This window comes from Phoxinus phoxinus (assembly GCF_949152265.1).
Source record: "Phoxinus phoxinus genome assembly, chromosome: 10".
In the NCBI taxonomy this organism is placed as follows: Eukaryota; Metazoa; Chordata; class Actinopteri; order Cypriniformes; family Leuciscidae; genus Phoxinus; species Phoxinus phoxinus.
Window position 1 is genome coordinate 8,346,775 of NC_136885.1, and position 23,225 is coordinate 8,369,999.

General features: G+C 36.9%; 1 protein-coding gene across 2 annotated transcripts; it reads right to left on the bottom strand.

Annotated features, from left to right (window-relative positions):
• Positions 1 to 289: 289 nt before the first annotated feature.
• LOC307005072 (NACHT, LRR and PYD domains-containing protein 12) lies at positions 290 to 20,818 on the bottom strand. Of its 2 annotated transcripts, XM_079624868.1 has the most exons (15): positions 20,767 to 20,818; positions 19,764 to 19,888; positions 19,420 to 19,507; positions 14,092 to 14,196; positions 13,864 to 13,968; positions 13,629 to 13,739; positions 13,296 to 13,464; positions 12,958 to 13,174; positions 11,107 to 12,871; positions 10,748 to 10,918; positions 8,669 to 8,842; positions 8,411 to 8,584; positions 7,670 to 7,843; positions 7,442 to 7,488; positions 290 to 1,999 (listed from the first exon to the last, which is right to left on the bottom strand). In XM_079624868.1, the coding sequence occupies exons 3-15, from the start codon at positions 19,488 to 19,490 to the stop codon at positions 1,479 to 1,481; spliced, it is 3,804 nt and encodes a 1,267-aa protein (XP_079480994.1). In that variant the 5' UTR covers positions 19,491 to 19,507; positions 19,764 to 19,888; positions 20,767 to 20,818; the 3' UTR covers positions 290 to 1,478. The 2 variants fall into 2 exon arrangements, with proteins under 2 accessions (XP_079480994.1, XP_079480995.1); XM_079624869.1 differs by lacking the exon at positions 14,092 to 14,196 and having other exon boundaries at positions 20,767 to 20,804.
• Positions 20,819 to 23,225: the final 2,407 nt, after the last annotated feature.

Consider the following 23,225-nt stretch of genomic DNA (forward strand, 5'->3'; position numbering starts at 1 on the left):
AGGCAACATTAATCTAGCAAAAAACTAACCCCCTTCTCAACTAACCCCCTTCTGTCTACACAGACATGATTTTCAGGGGAAGTTGCTAAAGGCAGATCAATTGTTGCTAAAAGTTGTTAAATGACATTGTGACATCATTGTGCTATGACGTCATTATGTAATCGCAACGTAAAACTACACCATTATGTAATACGTAGATATTATTTGAAATGCTAATTTAGATTTGTTTGAAACAGAAATATACGTACATATACATAATTTGTAAAAGTAATACAAATAACACTTTTTTCATGATCAGATTTTTTTTATTTTTAAAATACAACATTGATATTGAACAGTTAAACACTTTTAAACAATTACATTTTATGTGAGCTATTTTCTTATTAACCAGGGAAACTACACATGGAATGTGTTTAAATTATTTTGGCAAAAATGTGAAATGCATGCTTCTGCTGCTGCACTCAGCCAACAATTTTTGTTGCTGCAGCCTGCAGCCTCTGTGCTTGGCTAAAGACCCTATATAGCCCCACCCCTGCACTCGTTGTCTTTTGTCTTATGGTTTTTACAGCGATTTCCACATTTCCATAGCGATCTTAAGGAATTATGAATGAACCGCTCTGTCTATTTAGCTAACTTGTACGTGTGTTGTTTGGATTAGAGTCACTTTCCAAAAGTTGCTAAAAGTTGCCAAATAAATTTAAAAAAATGCTAAATTTGTTGCTAGGTGCTTCTTGACTAAAAAGTTGCTAGGGTAGTCTGAAAAGTTGCTAAATCTAGCAACAAAATTGCTAAATTGGCAACACACTATAGTGAATCAAGCCAGGTTAAGACAACCAAATGCCAAAATTTTGAATTTAATTAATTTTTAACCAAAAAACATGTATGCAGCTTTGAAGCAAAGTTTTATACAATGTGTTAGAATAGGATTAGACTAGTTAATTATACGTTTTTAATATATTTTTATACAGCTATAAAAAGCTAAAAGAAACAATCTGGTATAACTACTATGTACTAACATTTAAATTCATAATTTGACACGATGCACGTATTGTGTACATGACGTGTTTTATATTGTACTTATATACAAAAAGAATCCCTGTATGAAATTACAACTGTAATTAATTTATGTGTTTACATTTAGTATAATGACACTGCCCTTCTTGCACCTTAACCCACCCTTAAACATACCCATACCACCAAACCTGTCCCTAACCTTATATAGCCATGTCCCTCCTCAATAGTAGCACAATTGTTTTGTAATACAACATCAACACAATCAGTACATATAACCAGTATGTATGCAAGTACATAGTAAAGACATACTGTAGATATAGTGTGACCAAATGTTGAAATCATGTCATTATACTTATATCACATTAGGTAAAGGTTACATTTTATCTACATCTAATATTAGTGTTTGTGATAAAAAAAAATCTATAAAACATCTAACTTTTGAAATATCTGCTCACTCTTAATGTTTATGTCAGCTTACACAGAGTCACGGAGGAGTCAGGCAGAAGAATAAACCCTGCATATAAGGGGCCATTGAATTTAGTGTGGTGCGTGTGTAGGTGCCTGCAACTGTTATTACAAATACTGTAATATGACAGACTTCCAAGTTCCAAGTCCACATAAACTCCAACTCTTTTGGACTGATTAATCGCTGGGAATGCACAAGTAATGTCATTATGCTGCCAGAGTTGTGATTTGCCATTCCGACAGAGGAGAGAAGGGAAAGTGTTATTAACTCCCATTATACTCTCTTTTCTATCTGAGGTCTTATAAGCCACACCCACACCAACTCCACCATCACACTCCACCTCAAAATAACAGCGACCATTCAGAGCCTCTGTGCATATGGCCTGGGGATACAGTTTGAATCTTTCAGGATGCTCAGGATATTTCTGCTCCTCTGTAGTTTCCGATATTTTCTGGTTTTCTTCGGAAAGTTTCAGACGAGGATGTACTGTGTTTGTATCCACTATGAGCTGACAGGCATCTGCAGAAAACAGGGGATTTGTTGTCATTTGTTAGTGGCTACCAGTGAGGGTAATGCATTACAAGTAACGCAAGTTACATAATCAGATACGGTTTTTAAGTAACTAGTGAAGTAATGCATTATTTTTACATTTACAAAAAATATCGGAGTAACTTTTTCATGAAGTAACACTTTATTTTATCACTTTATTATCAATTTATTGACTGACAGCTCTCCTGTCCCTATATTGACAGATATCGGGAGTGAGGCGTAGAGGCATTGTGTGCGTTGTGTAAACATGGTGGTTATTGTACTTCTAGACTTAATGTGAACATGCATTTATTCATCTCACTTGCACACACAAAAAAATATTCAGTATTCCTCAAAATAAATAAACTATGAAATGCAATTTCAGAATATGACCAAAACCTGCAATATTTAAATCAGGGATGACCCCGAATAGTCGAAGATTCAATGCTTCCATAGGAGGAGCCTGATTCGACAATCTCACGGTCGAATCTTCGCAGAGGTGTTATGAAATATGACTATGGATCATGATACTTTGGCTATAGGGTGCTCAATGTCTGAATTCACATAGAACTATGTCAATACATTAATATACAGCCTATTATGATAATGCTGTAAATAAAAATGTGCAAAGAAAGAAGCTTTTAATAAATATTTTTAACATGCGTGAATAAATCCAAACAGACAGATTTAAGTTTCACTTTCGATCTGTGACTGACAGGAGCATCTTGGTGGTAGGGATTTAAATCTTTAAAAATGTCTGGGATAAGAAAATCTAAAGTGTGGATGCACACCATCAGAAATGATATTCTCCAAGGCTGGATTTATGATCAGGAAAACCATGATCACACTTCTGCCAACGTTAACAAGTTGTTTTTCCTCGGGACATTCTAAAACGCTTCAGCAGATGAACCCAGAAGGTGAACGCGTTCCTCCTATTGAAGGTCACGTAAAGCGCTTTCTTTTGAATAACGGTTTTCTATGGGAGGAAAATTCTTAAGGTGTAATTAAATACATTGCGTTCATATTCTGGGCTCATCTACTTTTATGTAGGCTATATAGTATGCTTTGCTAATAAGTTGTGTACAGAATTTTATCTTTTAAACTAACTGTCTTAGGACAAGCCGTTAAACGTTTTTCACGTGCAATCTTAAATACTGCAGTTACCAGTTTGTATATACATTTATTTAATTTCCAACCATGTCAGTATGTTAAAAGCAGATTTAGTTTCACAGTGGCAGAGCTTTTCTATTTTTCTTTTAAGCAGTCTAAAGGACCTTGTGCTGTTCTAGTGTTAAGCCAGCTGCAGGTACACTAAAGTTTTACTAAAGAATATGTTACACTGTTGATAGTAATGTGTATATAATAACAATAAACATTGTTTAGCTTTACTGCTTTTTTTCTCTTTTTGCTGCCCTCTATACTTTATTTACTGAGAAATTATCAATGTTTAATACTTGGTAATTTCACCCATGTCTTTGTTAAATTACTTTGGGAAGTTCCTATGAAATTATCATGTAATGACACTGATGATACACAGCAATTACTTTAACAATTACACTTTATATTAAGTGGACAGTTCCTGTAGAGTTACCATGTAAGCACACCAGTGGCGACTGCTGGTCTTTCAAAGAGGGGAAGCTCATTTTCGGCCTACATCATAAAAATGGTCCAAAACTTCCATCAAAATATGTGTATCGTGATTGTCAAAACATTAGGTAATTAAAAAGAATTTTATTAAGTTTAGTAAAAACATGTTACAATGTTTACATGGTACAATGACTGTAGGCTACTGATTTTATTATTGCTTGACACACGATTTCATTTCAATGCAATTTTACTCTTTTGATTTGATTCCGATCTTGATTCAATATCGATTCATTTGGATAAATATTAGGTAGCCTAACTTACATTCATTTTTTTTTTCAAGAAAAAAAAAAACTCATCTAATGCTGTAAACATACAGAGCCCTGTCAGCTGGTATTATTATTAAAGGTTAAATAACAACTCAAATTAAATATAATACAAATATAATATAAATATGTCATACAGTGAACATATTTAGCAAAATACTCCTCTCTGTAGCTAATTTTTCTAGCCAACTAACGTGCAATGGTTATTAAATGGCTTTCTTGATCCTGAGGTATTGTACCTTAAACCTAAACGTTGTGACATTTTTCTCCAGCTGTTTTATTGACCTCTTTCCGCGTTGAAAAACACTGATTGCTCGATATTAAGTATGAGGCATATACATTTTGGTAAGTTGTACTGGATCTTTCAACATGCTGATTCGTGTTTATTTATTATTTATTAGTTGAGTGAGAGTGAGAGATGATCTGTCACGTCACATACAAGTGCTAAAGCGATATTTATTGTTTGAATTTCGTAATACAATTTACAGAATCGGAGAGCTGAGAATTTGCTTATCAAAAGTAACCTTCTCTATGTTGTCTGTCAGTGTCAGTGTCCTCTTTGCTTCGCGATTTTTCACTGCGTGAGAAAAGCGTTTTTCAGTTTACTTTTCACTGAGCTCGAATAGCTTCAGCTATTGACGGAAATTCTGTCAATCAAAAGGAGATGACAGAACCTCCAATCACCACGCAGACGCCCGGAGTCCGGGCCCACATACCGTAAAACTTCAAATAATAGCCGAGTCCCAAATAGACGCCTGTCTCTTTTACACGCCTGGTGTGGCTACAGGTTTGGATAAATAAAGGCCGGTCTCAAATAGAGGCCGGGTCTTTTTTTAGTTTCGGGTTGTATTTAATCTTCTAAAACCCGTCAGATCGTCTGTTTAAGCCAGTTATATGGTGTAGATTGGGCACGCAAGAGAGCCCTGCGCATTTGGGCAGGGGAGCTGTTAGCGCAAGCAAGGCAGGAGGTATCGCACACCGGACGAGATGCGCCGCGCCGCGTCTATGTATCGCACACCGGACGAGAAGCGCCGCGCCTATGTATCGCACACCGGACGAGAAGCGCCGCGTCTATGTATCGCACACCGGACGAGAAGCGCCGCTCCGCGTCTATGACAACTTTATCACACACCGGACGAGAAGCGCCGCGCCGCGTCTATGACAACTCGAGTTATCACACACCGGACGAGAAGCAACGCGCCGTGTCTGTGACAACTCGAGTTATCACACACCGGACGAGAAGCACCGCGCCGCGTCTGTGACAACTCGCGTTCGCACACCGGACGAGAAGCGCGCGCGTGCGGCGTTTATGACAACTCGAGTTATCGGACGCGCACTTTGTCAGTTTATGGTCAGCAATATTGTTATGTTTAAGGACATTATGGAATTAAGATCATGTCTATGTTATGATTGTACTGTACAATTAAATACAATCGTTGCTTAGTCTACACTACAGTCTGAATTCACTTTACCTCAGAGCGTCCGTTAACTGAATTGAGAATATCATCTGAAAATCCGATAACATCAGCAATTTTTATTCAACCAGCTGATTTCTGTAAATGAATGTAAAGCTAAATGTATATTGCAGCGCAGGGTGAAGTCTCAACACTAAATTAAAGGCCTGTCTCATATAGACGCCTGTCTCCAATACAAGCCGGTGCAGTTCGGCGATTTGGAAAAATAAAAGCCCGGGCTATTATTTGAAGTTTTACGGTAATCGCGCCATTTATCCAATGACCGTCTAGTTTCGGAGCACTGAAAAAAACTGTTCAAAGCAGCCCCATTGAAGTCAATGGACGCTCGGCTTCAACAGAAAAATGCACCGTGACGCTACGGGAATGAATGAGAAGGAAATCGAGTCAGCTGACCAGCTGCTGATTTTGATCGAACTCGTCTTCGAGATGAACGTGTTCTAAAGCATTTTTAGTCAATAAAATGTTAACAAAATAGTACATATATTTGACCATTAATTGTTGACATTATAGGGGAAGCCGAGCTTCCCTTGCAGTCTTAGGCTATGTTCACACTTAGCGTCTTTTTTCAAACTGCCAGCGTCTGTTCTACATTAGAACCCTATGGAGTAAACCGTTTTTTCAAAAAAGTCCTGAGCGCTTTTTTAAACGCCACCGCCGGCGTCTTTTTCTGCAGCTCAGAGCGTCTTTTAAAGTTGAAAAAAGTTTAACTTTTCTGAAAAGAACGCCCTACGTCAAGCGCCTTTTTGACAGCTGACCAATGACAAGCGAGTAGCGAGACCTGTCGTTTCCATAACAAAAAGAAAAATGGACACGGTGCCGGTAGAAAAACTAATCGTCCTTGTTTCGGAGCACAAGGAGCTGTTTGATATGAGTACACAACTCTATCATAACATACATCACAAAGAGGCTGTGTGGGCACACTACTGTTGCAGCTGTTGTTATAGCAACAAAAGACGCGCTCGGCTGCTATTTGTAACCGAACGCGCAGCGCTTTTTTTTTTTTGCTAAAAAAACGCCGTTGTTAACTTTTTTTTGTCAAAAAAGACGCTAAGTGTGAACGTAGCCTAAAAGGAGAACTCCGGTCAATTTTAACATTGAGCTCAATTTTTAGTAAATTTGCAGTGCTGTCAATACAGAGAACAACAACAAAAATCGGTGTTGCCTACACCGTGTTATCCTCTTTTTAAAATTTGCACCCTATTGACTTGAATGGGGTCTAATTTTAAACCTGCTTTTATTTCTCTTATCATCCTTGATGTGTCATACAAGTGCCCAGCCATGTTGAGTGATTCCTTCAGAGTGAACACGAGTGAATCTGACTGCAGTAGATGTGAAAGATATTAATAAAAATGATGTTATATCAGCCAGCGCACATACCTGTATTTAGTTCCTGTTTTCGGTCGAAGTCCAAAGTAGTCGATTGTCGTGTTCACGCGCGTGATCATAGGTAACTAAACCTATGCGCGTGAACTCGACAATCGACTACTTTGGACAGGAGTCGAGCAGGCGGAAAAATAGTAGCAAAAGCGTTAGCTCCTTGAGTACATCAGAGCTTGTGGTCATGTGACGGTCGTAAAGTGATTAGTTCTCCAGGTCACATGACCTGTCCAAAGACGGTGCGTCTCCTCCAAACTTACATAGGCGGTATTTCAAAAGGGCAGCCCCGCTCGGATTGATATATTGTATATTGGCCTGAGGAATCATTTAAAATAACTCATGCTTCAACTCTTTAGGTCAAAAGTTCCGCGATGTGCCTTTAAGTTGTTAAACTATTTTAAATCGTCAGAGCAGCGCTGACAACACTGTGCGATATGTTGCGATATGTGTGTCTGTATGTTGCGTTGGAGAGGGAGAGAGACCGGGAGAAAGAGATTATGTGCTTTTCCATAATGAATAATAAATACATCATAAAAGGAAATTTTGTGGCAAAAAACATGGAAATAACTACTTTAGCTGTGCTAAAGTATTTATACATAGTATAAATGTTTATTATGTCTTTCAAAATAGAATTAACAGTTAAATTGTGTGTCTTTGCATAAGATACCTACATTTTCTCAGACCTGGATTCATTCGACACTCTCCTCCTTTCTCAACACTAGGGGAATATACAAACACAGATTTAAAATATAATCAACTGTTAAAAGAGCAGCATTTGAAATACAGAGGATTGTAGAATCTTATGATCATGAAGTATGATCATAGTGTCATGCCATGATGTCCTCTTAATCAAGATTCCAACATGTAGTGTATTAGATAATAGCAAAATAAGTACATACTTTAGTTTCTCCAGTTTACAGGTTGGATCATCTTTTTTATCAGAGAGTAGTTTCACCCCTAAGTCTCCAGGGTGGTTGTAGCTCAGATCCAGTTCCCTCAGATGACCACCATTTGAGTTGAGAGCTGAGGCCAGTGACTTGCAGCCCTCCTCTGTGATTATACACCCCGACAGACTGCAGGTAATGTTGCAAAAAATTTACCATTTTACCATTTATATTCTATACATTTTCATGAAGATACTGTAATGGCATTTGCCTGTGCAAAACTCGCTGTCATGATGCTGTTAAACTATTTTAAACTAAGTTTAAACTTGTTGTAAGTGTTTGCCAGGATGTTTTATTCCATTGCTGTGTGGTTGCTTGAGTTTTCTGTTCTGGGCAATTTCTATGTGTTTGCAGTCATGCAAAAATAGTCCAGCCTTAAGTCACTGTGATATTCAGGTCTCTAAATTTGGCTTGGCTACCTCATTCAATGTAAGACTGTGGGACTTGTCTATGAGGTCTTTGCCTGTTTAGTTGGAAGTCAGGTCATTAAGAAACAGCATACAGCTTAACAAGATGTTTCATTCATGTACACAGCATAAAGTTTAATGCTTAAGGTTTTTCTTTTTCAGTTCCCTCACCCGAACGATAAACCATAATAATAGCGATGCCTGCAAGGAGGACCACTAATAAAAACCGTTGGTGATCTTTGGTTCTAATATTATAACACAGCAATTATGTCATCGTAGTTGTGCTTACCCCAGTTTCTCTAATGTACACTGTGGATCCTGTAGTCCTGTTGAGAGCTGATGTACTCCTGAATCCCCCAGATCATTGTTTTTCAGCTCCAGCTCTTTTAGGTATGAGAAAGATGATTTCAGAACTGATGCTAGAAATGCACAGCTTGCCTTTGTGAGACCACATTGCTTTAACCTGTAGAAAGAGGTCAATTACATCACATACCAAATTAGCTAATGATAAATCTAAACACATCTAAACAAATAAGGCAATACTTACTTGAGTTTCTGAAGTTTACAATTTTGACTAACAAGTCCACTACAGAGTAGTTTTACACCATGAATGGTTATTGTATTGTAGCTCAGATTCAGTTCTCTCAGGAGTGAATTTGTTGATTTGAATGCTGAGGCTAGATTTGTACAGAATGCTGATGGAAAATCACAGCCAACCAGCCTGAGATGCAGAAACAAAAGACACCACAATTAATGAATTAGCAGTAGCCATCAACTCACATTTATCCACTGTATTCTACTTGGTGAAATAATTGCATCAACACAATAAGGAATAACAAAATTTGTCTTTATTTCCAGTTTTATTTTGACTTTATTGAGTTTTATTTTCCAATTGCTAGAACCAATTTCTCAATATTTAAGTCACTTTTTCCAAATGTTTCCCTATTGCGTAAACATTGTGTCCTCTGTGTGCCCATCATTGTGTGAATCTTAAAAAATGGGTAACTTTATTTTGATGGTCCCCTTTACACATTCTGTTGACTTTATTAAGTAAGCACCTACTGTACATGTCAACTGTTACATGTTGCCTGCGTTTGCCCCTGGACTTGCCCTTTATTAACCCCTTATCAAGCGCCCCCTTTTTTCTAATAGACATGAAAATGCACATTCCGAACTTAAATGGTTGTAATTCAATAATGCTTTGGAATATAGATGTAAGATTGGTCTTGTTTTTAAGAAGACATTTGGCAGATATTTGTAGAAGATAAATAAATTAAGAAAGTTAAACAGAAAAAAAGTTTGAGTTTATGAAAATGTACAACGTTAAAAATGTAATTATTCATATTTTATATAAAATACATATTTTCAAAACCTGGAGGACTCTTAAACTGCAAAAAAATCAAAGGCAAAAATCTGAACAAGTGTTTCAAATTTTAGGTTGATATCTCAAAAAATAAGCTTTCAGTGAGATTTTGTTTGGGCATAGTACCAAACTTTTTCACTAGTTGACAAACTGCCCACATAAGGGCGCCTCCATTTCCATATGTTGTTTGAGTGATCATCTGAACCATTATTTTTACAATTTTCATACAATTTATGAAGTAGACATTTTATTCAGAAGTGGTATTGGAAGTTTGGCAGATTTTGAAATGAATTCAACCTCTAAGAAACACAAAAAGAAAATGTATGTGCATTATAGCTCGCTGCCACGAATGGTAAATCACAAATGGTAAATCTATTTCTTTTTTTCTTTATATTTAAAACATTTTCAGACCTTTTTTTCTAAAACAATTGAATGGATGCTATCTTTTGAACTCTTGGCATGAAAACAAACTGAGGTTTCTACCATTCTTTCATGATTTTTCATGTCCATCACTATTTCAAAATAAAGGTCTGAACACGCCTTAGGAGTATGAAAATATTATTGTTGCAAATTGATACATTACGGCTCCTCTCTAATGTATTTTAAAAATCATTTGTCAAAGTCACCAAAAATGAACACTAGAGATTGTAAGATTGTAAGCTTTCAAATGATATATAGTTTGTCAAGATTGGTTTAGGTTTAGTATAGGATATTACTGTTTAAAATATATAATGGCCGGTGCCAATATAAAGGGTTAAATACATTTTACAAAATAAAATATTGTATAATGCTAACCATTGTTAGTGTTTTAGGTCGATGCCTCATGATTGACAAAGTGTGTTTGTTGGGTGACAAACTTTTACTTGTCTTATGAAGAATCTGAGACATGAAGTGTTGTGGTAGTTTTAATGCACTCTGAATGTAAAAATTAACTGCTGTGCTGAGTTGAAAGTTCATTATGAGAACTGTTAAGAGTTTTGAAAAAGTGACCAAAGAGTTGAGAAATGTGTCCAACCAACTGTGAAAAAAAATAAAGTGCAAGAAATTCAGAGTATTCTGGATGTATGTAGAAAAGATTTATAATCGCAACATCTCATATCAAATAATCAACAGATATCCATAGTCTTAACAATTAAGTGCATTTATCAAGGTTATGTTTCTAATGATTTATTAGGGTTACTGTAGCGATCTGTAAACAGGGCTTTAAGTGTAAAATACCGAACTTACCCTTTAAGAGATACCTCATACATATTGACTACTTACTTCAGTTTTTGTAATTGACAAAGTGGACTTGCTAGTCCAGAAAACAGGATGACCGCTGCAGACTTGCAGAGTTTATTGTTGCTCAGATCCAGCTCTCTCAAGGGTGAGTTGACTGACTGTAAAGCTGAGGCGATTCTTCCATAGGACTCAGATGGCAGATTACAATCCAGTCTGTAAACAAGAGTACATTCATGTGTTACTTAGTTACTGTAAGTTGTTCAGACAAACCATTCATACTGTGTGCATTTAAATGTGAAAATGGAACAAACCTTTAAATTATATTTTAAATATTTGGAGGTGTAGCAGTTTACATATTATAAACAATTTGTATACACAATGAATAATCAATAAAAACAGACCTGGCAATTTTGCAGATATTGAGCACTGGCAGCAGTCTTATCTTGTTTTCTGCTGATGTGTTGAACTTCTTCATGTCAAACTCATCTAATACATCCCCAGAATTCAAATAGACATAAGCCAGTGCTGACCATTGCTCTGGCTCCAGCTCACTACCCAAGAGTGTTCCTGATTTAATGGCAGTCTGAATTTCTTTAACAAGAGTGTTGTCATTCAGCTCATTTAAACAATGGAACAGATTGATGATTCTCTCTGGTGATAGTTCCTGTTTGATCTTCTCTGTGATGTAATTCACTGTCATTTTTTCATCTACACAGGGTTTACATGAACTGCCTTTGGTGAGAAGGTCTTCCAGGAGATTGCAGTTAGGGTTAACAGAAAGACCCAAAAGGAAGCGAAGGAAAAGGTCAAGATGTCCATTTGCGCTCTTTAAAGCTTTGTTCACTGCACTCTGATGTACATCAGAAAGATGTGTGGGTTTGTCTTTTTCAAGAACATTTTTTCCATCATTAACACATGCAAAGTGAGCATATATCGCTGCCAGATACTCCTGGTAGCTCACGTGTACAAAGCTATAGACCTTCTTCCTGTACAATCCCAGCTCTTCTCTGAAAATCTCTGTGAACACCGAGTACTCTGAGGCTTTACTCGCATCAATGTCACGTTTTTTTAGATCATCTTCTTGGAAAATAAAATTTTGATCCTCCATTTGCTGGAAAGCAATTTCTCCCAGTTTCAGAATCAATGTTTTGTCAAATTCAGAAAGTTTCTTTGGGTTATTGGTATCAGCTCCATTAAACTTCTTATGCTTGAGACTGATCTGAATGAGCAGGAAGTGAGTGAACATCTCAGTTAGAGTTCTGGGTATTTCATCAGAGTTTCCATCACTCATCATATTTTCTAGCACAGTGGCAGAAATCCAGCAGAAGATGGGCATGTGGCACATGATGTAGAGGCTCTGACATGATTTGATGTGTGCTATGATTTCACTTGCCAGCTTCTGATCACTGATTTTCTTCCTGAAGTATGCTTCCTTTTGATTGTCATTGAACCCACGAATCTCGGTGACCTGGTGGACACACTCAGGAGGGATCCTATTGGCTGTTGAAGGTCTTGTAGTTATCCAGAGGAGAGCAGAGGGAAGCAAATTACCCTTGATGAGGTTTGTAAGCAGCACATCCAAAGGAACTTTCTTATTTATATCAGAGCAGTAGGCATTCTTATGGAAATCAAGAGGATACTGACAGACTTCTAAACCATCTAAAATAAAAAGCACTTTCAGTTTTAAAATATTTTCTTCTTTCACCTCAGGAGCATATTGTTGAACCAGCTGTAGAAGACTACAGTTCCCATAATTCTGGAAGAGGTCACGAAATGGTAGATGGATGATAACGTTGATATCTTGGTTTGATTTTCCATCCGCCCAGTCTAGAATGAACTTCTGCACCGACACATGCTTTCCAATGCCAGCTATGCCCATCGTCAGGACTGTTCTGATTTGTTTTCTTTGTCCTGGCAGTGTCTTGAAGACGTCATTACATGCAAATGAAGTTCCTTGCTTGTTTCTGCTTTGTGAAATCTCCTCAATCCTCAGCACCTCATGTTCATTATTTATCTCTCCACTTCCACCATCTGTCATGTAAAGATCTGTGTAGATATCCTCCAAAAAGCATTGTTTACCTTGAGAAGAATTTCCTTCGTTTAAATGTTGACATTTGTTCTTAAGCTTTGCTTTATTGGCATCTGTGATTTTTTGAAATGGATTAGCTAGACAAAAGTAAGAGATGTTTAGATGAAATAAAAATAAATAAAAAATCATCTTAATTTAAACTTCAATTAAATTATAGTCCTACCATTTGCCACAAAGTGACATGTGATCCTCAGTGCTGCCTCTCCAAAGCTCTCCACCATTTTCTTAGCAGCATCAGAGGGACTGAGTTTCTCTGGCTGATTCCCTAAGCATTCTGGGTAATCCTCAGATAGTTCTCTTTTAAAGGTTTTGAAGAATTCTGTTTCCATGTTCCCCATAATATCATGAAGTATGGGTTGACTGCCTGGCACATTCGATTTCTGTGGTAAAATAAAAGAGTATCCAATAGAAAAATGTTTATCAACCATAAATTATATAAATATTGGTTTTAAAATTAAATTGTCTGTTGAATAACTGAAAATATTTAAATGGAAAACGAACCGCAATGTATAATTTACTGTGGCCTTGGTGCTCTTGCCCCATACAGATGATGCAGATGTGCATGTTATCTGTCTTACAGAACACCACTGGAGCTTCGTAATGCTGCTGACAGACTCTTTTAGCAGGTCTGTACTCCACATGGTCTTGGGTCTCCTGCAGAGACAACCTCCTGCAGGAATATTTAACATTAATCAGTTAACTTAAATTAATATTTAATATGAATTAATAATTCATATTTTGTCTATTTTGGATTATCTAGGCATTTTAAAACTATTTCAGCATGTTTTCTCATTTCCATGCTAACTATTTTGTAAATGTTTAATTAGACAAAACCTTTTTTTATTTTTCTGTGCTCCACTGCTGAAGTTCAGTGGTAGAGGAATTGATCTGTCACTCTTCAGAGACAGATGTGATGTTGGTGAGTCTGATTCCTCCTGTTTGGTGCTATGAGTAAAACACAGAACGTTTATCAAAGGTAAACAAGTACGTTTATCTTTACACATGAAAGACAGTTTATACTTTTCCACTTCCATGTTATATTTACTGTAAATGTTATATTAGATCAAACCTTTCTGTATTTCTCTGTGCATCATCACTGAAGTTCAGTGGTAGAGGGATTGATCTGTCACTCTTCAGAGACAGATGTGATGTTGGTGAGTCTGATCTCTTGGTGCTATGAGTAAAACACAGAATGTTTATCAAAGGTAAACAAGTATGTTTATCTTTACACATGAAATACAGTTTATACTTTTCCACTTCCATTTTATATTTACTTAAATGTTACATTAGATCAAACCTTTCTGTATTTCTCTGTGCATCATCACTGAAGTTCAGTGGTAGAGGGATTGATCTGTCACTCTTCAGAGACAGATGAGATGTTGGTGAGTTCGATCTCTTGGTGCTATGAGTAAAACACAGAATGTATGTCGTAAACAAGTATGCTTATCTTTACACATGAAAGACAGTTTATAATTTTCCTCTTTTTATGTTATCTTCACTGTACGGTATGTTTATCTTTACACATGAAAGACAGCTTATAACTTTCATGTTACCTTTACTGTGAATGTTACATTAGATCAAACCTTTCTGTATTTCACTGTGCTTCATCACTGAAGTTCAGTGGTAGAGGGATTGATCTGTCACTCTTAAGAGACAGATGCGATGTTGGTGAGTCTGATCTCTCCTGTTTGGTTCTAAGGAAGGTGGGGGGGAGGACTGAATATTTTCAACAAATAAACTACCAAGTTTTTTTTATATTCCTCAATAAAATGTAATAAATAATGAATGTTATCTCCATGCCCTTTAAACAGATAATGGTAACACTTTACTTGCAGCCTTTACATATAGTGCATTATAAAAGTATTTAATGCATTAATTTATGCCTTGTTGTAATGTACTTTCTAATGCATTCTATGGTTTCATTCATCATTTTAAAAACAATTATAACACGTACAATACTTATCTATTCATTGTTAAACCTTTCGAAAGTATATAGCATTTAAACACATGATAAACAACCAATTTCACAAGGAATATGAAAATATTATGATGCATTTTAACTATGGTTACAATTATTTATTAAAGATATAATGCACATGACTACCTTTATAACAAAGTATATATAAATGCTTTAAGTAAAGTGTTACCCAAATAATTTGCCCTGTATAAGCTAAGGGTCGCATGTATTGGTGTCTGCCTGTAAGTGTAATATTAAGCAATAGTGCTATAAGCTGCTGTAAAAAAATTCAAAGCAAGTGTCTCTTGTGTGTCTCAAATGCTGCATGATCTTCACTTATCTCGTCACAAGCAACAACATTCTTCATAACTGTTAAAAGTCAAAGGGCCCTATCTTGCACCCAGCGCAATTGACTTTGTACACCGACGCATGTATCATTCCTATTTTGCACCCGCGCACAGCAGACTTTTCCCTCCACAGACGCACGTCGGTAAATTAGGGAATGAACTTGCACTCCCGGGTGCGGTTCAGCAAAAAGAGGAGGCGTGTTCCGGCGCAAAAGTTCCCTGGTGCTATTTTGCAGTTTCAAAAAACAATTCCGCCACTGACCAGGAAAAACCTAGTCTAAAGACAGTGGCGCGTTGCGCGTTAGTCATATGCTATTTTAAGTGCGCTTGCTTTGCCAATTTTGTAGCGTGTGAACAACGCGCATACACTTTAATTCTCTAATCTAAACAGACGCAGCAGTTTTCATTTTTGCAAATCATACATTATTACAAGGAATAATATTAACACACGAGGGAAATCATTGTTGTGTCCATGAAGATGTGAAAAAATAGGCATAAATCTAGCTTACACAGTTACCCAAATTATTATACGCCTGTTTAACCGAAGCTAATTTGTGTTGGTTTCTCCCATCCTCATACAATGTCACTTCTCTGTGTTTTACGGCCCTGACAAGAACGTCGGCCTCCTCTGCTGTGAACCGCTCCTGGCGTGCGCCTGGCAAATCCGCCGTTATAATAGCAATCCGCCATGGAACAAGCGCGTCTGCTCTAATGGTGCGTTCACACCGGAAGCGAATAGCGCGTCTGGCGCGAGTGATTTCAATTTGAAGTCAATGCAAAGACGCGTTACGCACGTAAAAAAATCCTGCGGCGCGAATACGCCTCATTCGCGTGTCAAGTTCGCGCGAATTAAGCGTCTGGCGCGTTACACGCGAATGATTTTATAGTGCTTTTTGTGCATTCACGCGTTTGACGCAAATTCGCGTCTGCCGCCCGAGTTTAAAAATCTGAACTTCTACGTCAATTCGCGCCGCGTTAACCAATCAGGAGCCTGCTTGCTTCACGTGACATAGCATAACAAACTCCTGCTCGAAGTCACTCATTCAAAATGGAGGAGAACATTTTAGCTGTGAGTGATCACCCGGAATTATATGACTCAAGTTCATACTTTAATAGAGACAGGAACAAAAAGGACCTCGCTTGGAAGAAGATAAGTGAGGAGATTGTACAACCTGGTAAGTTGTAAGATATACAATTTTCACTTTTGTGTCACGTTATTGTCCTACTAACTCGCTAGTAAGCTGCCGTGCTGCCAGTTTACAACTATTTAAATGATCTATCAACATCAGACATCTTGTGAAAAGATGTCCGCCAACGGGTTTCGAAACGTTCGCCTCTGACGCGCGTAAATTCCGCTTCAAATTAATGTTTTTATGCGCGTCAATTTCGCTCTTGACGCGAATGGACACAGAGTGATCAAGCGTATAACTAGACACGGCAGGCGCAAATTTGACGCTCTATTCGCGTCCGGTGTGAACGCACAGTTAAAGGGAATGTGAGAGCTATGAAGAGCATGAATAATGAAGCTACGTCAGACCAACCCATTTTAGATTTGCGTCGGGCGCAAGAGTCATTTATCCCGCCGGGAAAATAGCAACAGCGTCCGGATCCGCCCACAAAGTTACTTGCGTTTCGAGTTTGATACTTGCGTTTCAGACATAGACTGTAAAAAAATATGGACGTAGTGTCCGTGACGTCACCCGTAGGTTTCTGAAGAGCATTTTTGAAGCCTAAAGTGGGCGGAGCCGGCCGTCGCCATCTTGGCCTCGCGTCACCGCTCGTCACTCCCGGATAACAGAATATGGGCAAAGAGGCGGAGCTGAGGAGCCTGGCTATCTGAAACCACGCCCACCTAGTGCGACGTTATGGAGTTAGCTCCATGGTTAGCGCAGGCTTGGGTGCTAATGCTATATGCTACTCACAGTACCAAGTCTGCGACTGCACAGGGGCTCGCGCTAAAGTGACACTGACAGTTGATGATTAAAATCAGAATGCCAATTAAAAGGTCATGTATTTGCCCTTCGAAATATTATAATAGTTAAAACACATAGCTACAAGTGAGACTGTGTATCGTGATTCTGTACAGCTATTCTGCTAGTTGAAAATGTATTATGCAGTAACTTTACAATATTACTCCGAGAGTGTGTGTGTGTGTGTGTGTGTGTGTGTGACCGGGATTATGTGCAAACATGTCAGTCACTCTTTTATTACAGTCTATGGTCCGTCAGCGGGGCATCGCTCGTCAAGTTCGTAGAGAGCTTTATTATTCAGTCCATTTTAAATTCTGATTTTGGCCGTACCTCAATTCTCAAATGGGTCAAAACATAGATATATTACCTATGAAGTTCAAGTAAATGCGCTAGAAATACGCACTCATTCAAGGATGTGCATTTATTGCATGAACGGAGAAACACAGACACCTGCAGGATTTCATCTGACGGTACATAAGCATGTTATAATCTGTTCCAGAGCAACGGTACCGCAGAACGAGTGTAGCCTTTATATCTATAGACGTTTTTAAATCTGAAAACTCCAAAAAGCAACGAAATTGTCAGACATCCATTAGTGTATGTTCACAGAGGAAAACAACTGGAATACAGCGCTGGTTGTTCTCTCGAACGATACTCGACGACAACGGCGGAATCCAAAGCCGTGGGCGAAGTAATGGGTGTATTAAATTATATGAAATAATCCCGAAAAAAAGCACAAACACGGCAGAGATGGCAAGATCAGCAGCTGGAATTTGCTGAGGTGAAGTGACGGCTAACCGGCTAGCATTTACATCAGCGGGAATCCACCTGTCACTCAAAAGTGGACACACCCTTAATTTTGCAGAACTTTAAATATTAATCAACTAAACAGCTGAGTTATAAAAAAATTCACCCCCCTCACAGTTGTTATGAAGGGCAAAATTAGCTGTATAGACCAAAGCCACAGAGAGAACCAGGCTGTAAACATGTTTTTTTCTGCTGTAAAGTTGGGCATTTTAACATGCGGGAGATACAGATTTGACTCACTTCTGCAGCCAGCCTCAAGCGGCCAGTCGATGAATTGCCGTTTAATTCACTTCCGTGTTGGTTTCAAGAGAGAGACAGGGAGGTTGCCGCTTGGTTTCAGATCGTTAAAATAGGGCCCCAAGTGCGTTTCGATCCGCTTGTATTTTGATGATTGTTAGTGTATGTATGAAGTTCTCCTCAAATTCAAACAGGTGTCCAACAGAGGAACCACAGGTGTAAAGCAACATCATCCACTGACCACAAACAAACACTTGTTTGTTTGTTACTCTGTTGTTTTAGCATTTCAAACTTCTTTTAGTCATTTGTTTTGCTTGAAAAATGTGTACATTCATCCATCCATTTACCAAATGTTTGTCCTCTGTATGTCACAGGTATGCAGGAGCTAATACCAGCGTCTCAGGTCAAAGGCAGGGAAAAACACTGAATGACCAGTCCATCCCAGGACCAACACAAAGACATACACTAGGGGTGTATTGATACACAAGCATGATGGTTTGGTACATACCTCGATTTAGAAGTCACGGTTTGGTATAGCAGGGGGAGAAAACTAAACACAAAATTGCTTCTTCTTTTTTTATTAATGGAGTTTTGTTTTTCTTAACAAATGTGCCTCTGTGTTGAAATAAATGCAATTATTATTAAAATTTTTCTTAAGGAAAAAAATATATATCTTAGCTAATGTTGAAAACTATATTGGGAGCCCTTAATTACACATTACTATAATATTAAAGGTTAAAATTAACAACAGAGCCCAAATGATTCAATTCGGTTGCTATTTATTTTTAGATATAATAATCAACACTCAAATAAAAAATATAACTCAAATAATGTAAATATATATATATATATATATATATATACATACACACACACTATATATATATATATATATATACACATATACACATACACACACACATATATATATATATATATATATATATATATATATATATATATATATGTGTGTGTGTATATGTATGTATATGTATGTATAAATATATAGGCTATATGTGTGTGTGTATATATATATATATATATATATATATATATATATATAGTGTGTGTATGTGTGTGTGTATATACGATCTGAAGTAACTAGTAACTAGCTACTTGAGTAGTTTTTTCATTGGATACTTTTTACTCTTACTCAAGTAACTATTAAGATTATTACAGTTTTGGGATACTATCCACCTCTGCCTGCATGTCTTTGCATTGTGGGGAAACACAATAATTTAATGTCATTAAATCAATACAAAGCATAATTGAACTTGAAATGCATGTGACTTTCTCATTGTCCTCACCGTTTAGAGTGAAGTTCTTCTTCTGGACTGCTCATAGTGACAGAGGCATCATCATTCTCTCCAGCACTCATTTTTAATTAACGGATTCCTGTCAAGACTCAAATGTTAAAAAAATGTCCACACACACAAAAAAGGTTGCCATTTTGTGTATGGAACTCTGACTGTAAGTTATTTTATATATATATATAAAGGAAAACTTTTAAAAAACAATTAGATGTAGGCCACAACTCACGTTTAGTGCATTTTCAATGTGAAATTAATGGCAACTAAGGAAAACTGTGTGAAGAATTTTGAGGGGGGGAAACTGTAATGTAAAAAATATAGAGATGTTGGAAAAAGCTCACCTGCAGTAATGTGGTGATTAGGAACAACTTCCTTTGAAATGTGACATTCTCCAAAATAATAAGATGTAGGCATACGAAGGGAGATATTTTCACAATCTATAAGAGTCCGTCTGACCACAAGGAACCTATAATTGGGATGTGAAAATATCAGTTAGGTAAAGTATAGTACATTTTCTTTGTTAAATAAATGAGAAGAACATGTAAAAATAGAGGAATTGGCAAACCTCCTCCCTGCTGGCACCTTGCCAACATTTAACGCAGTTGGTTTTGCTTTAAAATTTTAAGACGGCCCCTTTTCTATATTTCAGCTAATTTTAAATATTCAGCTATAAAAAGCGTTGGTGGTTTTGAGTAATGTGTTGTTGTGCCGATACAGTTGGTAAATATATTGTTTAAACTAACTGTGGTATTTATGCCTTTATATTTGTATAACGCGCCAATTTAACAAAGTAGGCCTAAGGACGTTAAACTGTCGGATATAGTACGGACCCTGTGCAATAATTTCTGGTTTCAATGCAACATGCATAAAGAAAAATCTATTTTACATTTTGTATAAATCGCTTTTTTAGGACTATAGCTTAATATAAACCGTTTATGGTCTCCAACAAAATCCGTCTCTGCATAGGCCTATCTAAATTATTCGGTTAATTTATTGAACATTAGCTATAGCCTACAAGAGGGTACTGGTCACCTCTTTCTGTATCATTTACAGCATTAGGTTAGGTTACAAATATTTGTCTACTTATTGAATCTTTACAAAATGCACGTCAATCGAAAGATTTAATAGCTAGGGCCTACGCTTTAACATAGCATAGCCAACATTGTTGCCCTATTTAAAAACATATTAGGCTACTGACTGTTATTTCGTATGTCGTTTTCCTGCAGTGTGCTCCAAACTGGTGCATGTTAACATAAAAACATCAGCGGGGATAGTAGTTTAGTAATCTATCATAGATTAAACCAATAATGATTCAATAGATGAACCGTGTTTTTTTGTACTCACCGACACGTAGCCTCGAGGCACTGCACTTTCACTTTCACTTTGTGTGTGGCGCAGTATTAATTCAAACGGGGAGGGGTTTTCTGGGAAACAGGCGCGCGTGTTATTTTAAGACGAAGTGCCCTACTTTTGGATTTGGAAATTGATTAGCTTTGATTAATATTTTTAAATTGTATAGGTTAATTTAAATGCTTCCCCTATTAGACAAGAAATACAACTGTTTATTAAACTTAAAGGAACAAAAGGCTATTCCTATAACAAAGTGCAATGTGCAGATAAACTTACTTTAGTTGTGAGCAAAACTAGATGACTCTAGATGACAATAAATGCATAACTTCATAGTTTGACCTTGCATGTCCGGTCTCCCGCATGCAGAATGAAAGTCTATGGAGCAAACGTCTAGTAACTGCAGACAAGTATTGTATTTAGCTGCATCTGAAAGTTCAAGTATGGTGAACTCTGACCTGAATTTGCATGACACAAATATGTATGACCAATAGAGGATCTGAACACCACAGCTTGGAATTTGACTGAATTCAAAGAACACAAACTTTGAATTGCTGCAAGTATGAAGTGTTTTGGGAAAGATTGTATATTTCACCATTTTGTATTTATTAAAATATTTAAAAATGTATTATTTCCTATATTAAAAAAGTCTGATACATTTCAGACTATTTACGGATGCACACAAACATGAGAGATGGTATTCATGGCATGAATAGTGTAATAGGCTAATCAAAGTGCAACAGGGGCGGACTGGAACAAATTTTAGATTTCAGGCCGTGAAATCTCACCATCTCACATGAACGGCTCGTTTTAAAATCTTCCCAGTCTACTGACATTTGTTAAGAAATCTGCTTTAAACAATCCTCATGATAACTGTCGTTAACTTTACATTAAGTAAATCCACTTCAAAAGCTAATTACTCCTGGACAGCAATGATAGAGATATACAGAGCGACCGCAAAAACGGAAGTTCAAAGACAATATTCTAAAGATGGCTGCACACTTGTTTCTCTGGTGCATAAGGTCTATAAGACTTCAGTGTTCATTGGCTAAAATCTTTGCATATGAAATGGCTTCATGTGGACACTTGAAAACTTTTAGCAAGTTTTTTCTATTATAGCTCTCAAGGTTAACTAATCGGTAAAAGTGTTGATTATAGCATTATATTTTGATAGCATTATATTTAGATTGTGGCATGAAAGGTTGCAGTGATGAGCATTGTAGCCGATCACAGACATGTTGAGTGCATGAATGCTGTGATCTCGTCATTGCAACTCTATTTCTGCACACTAACAAATGATTTCATCATAACTAACAGTGCAAACACAATGTAAATAAGAGATTCCACGATTTTGTCAAGATCCCAGAACTCAGTCACAGATAAACTTGCGCTGTTTGAAAAGGGGGCGTTATTTGGTCGCTTTCTATATATAATTTAAACAGTTTAAATAACAGATTATTGTCATCCTTCTAAGAGAAACAATGTGAAATTGACCGTTTAATCAGTGGTTTGATTTTTTGACATAGACAAAGAACATCTGACTGTACATGAATCATTACATATCATAAATCACTGGTCACAGATCAGGCATTGGAATAAACACAGTTACTTATATGTTGTGGTATTACTTTCCAGTCCATATGGTAAAAGTCTGTTTGCAAAGCATGGGACGAAATTGTGACTGATTTACCAAAAAATCCACAGTGAAATAAACCGAATAGAAATAAATAATGTTCAACTGAGACATAGTTGAAAATAAATAACCACATTCCTAGCATTAGGATCCTTTGGAAGGTAATGTTATTTTTAGTCCAGTGACCCTGTATTGCAATTCTCTCCTCATCATCTCACTAAGACGCAAGTGGAATTGATTTTCTACTGCAGAGGCGGCCTTTACTACGGGCAAACAAAGATGATTGAATGAGCATGTGTTGCAAACTAGGGAACTAATGGATAGTAATACACAATATTGCAATAATAACCGAGGATAATAATTAAAAAACAGGCAAACGGGAGCAAAGCAGACTGGTTATAAACAAAACCAGAAACAAAATATAATGTCCATGTGACATCCCTTTACCCTCATTCGATATTCCCTACATTAGTCCACTAATATAATCCACTTAACCCTTGTGCATTGTTCAAATTCCCATCCTTTCGTTATGTTCGTGGCTGAAAACAGCCACTACTTTAAACTGCTGTAAAAATTGATCAGATAAATATTTTTTTGCCATTTTTTTTGCATAAATCTATTAATCAACATCAGTCCTGTTCAAAACTACTAAATGTTTTTAAAAAAATCAAGATTTTAACTCTTTAATTGCCAAATTCATAAATTATGTCACTGATTTGGGAGGGGAAAAAACACAAAATTACTTATTTTCAATATAAAATGTGATTGTGGACTGGATTTTTTTTTACCTTTTATCACAGTCTTAGACATGTCAAAGATTAGA

Coding starts and splice junctions, on each gene's coding strand:
- LOC307005072 (XM_079624868.1), bottom strand. CDS start 19,490: ATGAGTGCTGGAGAGAATGATGATGCCTCTGTCACTATGAGCAGTCCA. Junction 8,843..10,747: donor TGTCAATTACAAAAACTGAA/GTAAGTAGTCAA, acceptor TCTGCATCTCAG/GCTGGTTGGCTGTGATTTTC. Junction 8,585..8,668: donor TGTAAACTTCAGAAACTCAA/GTAAGTATTGCC, acceptor CTCTTTCTACAG/GTTAAAGCAATGTGGTCTCA.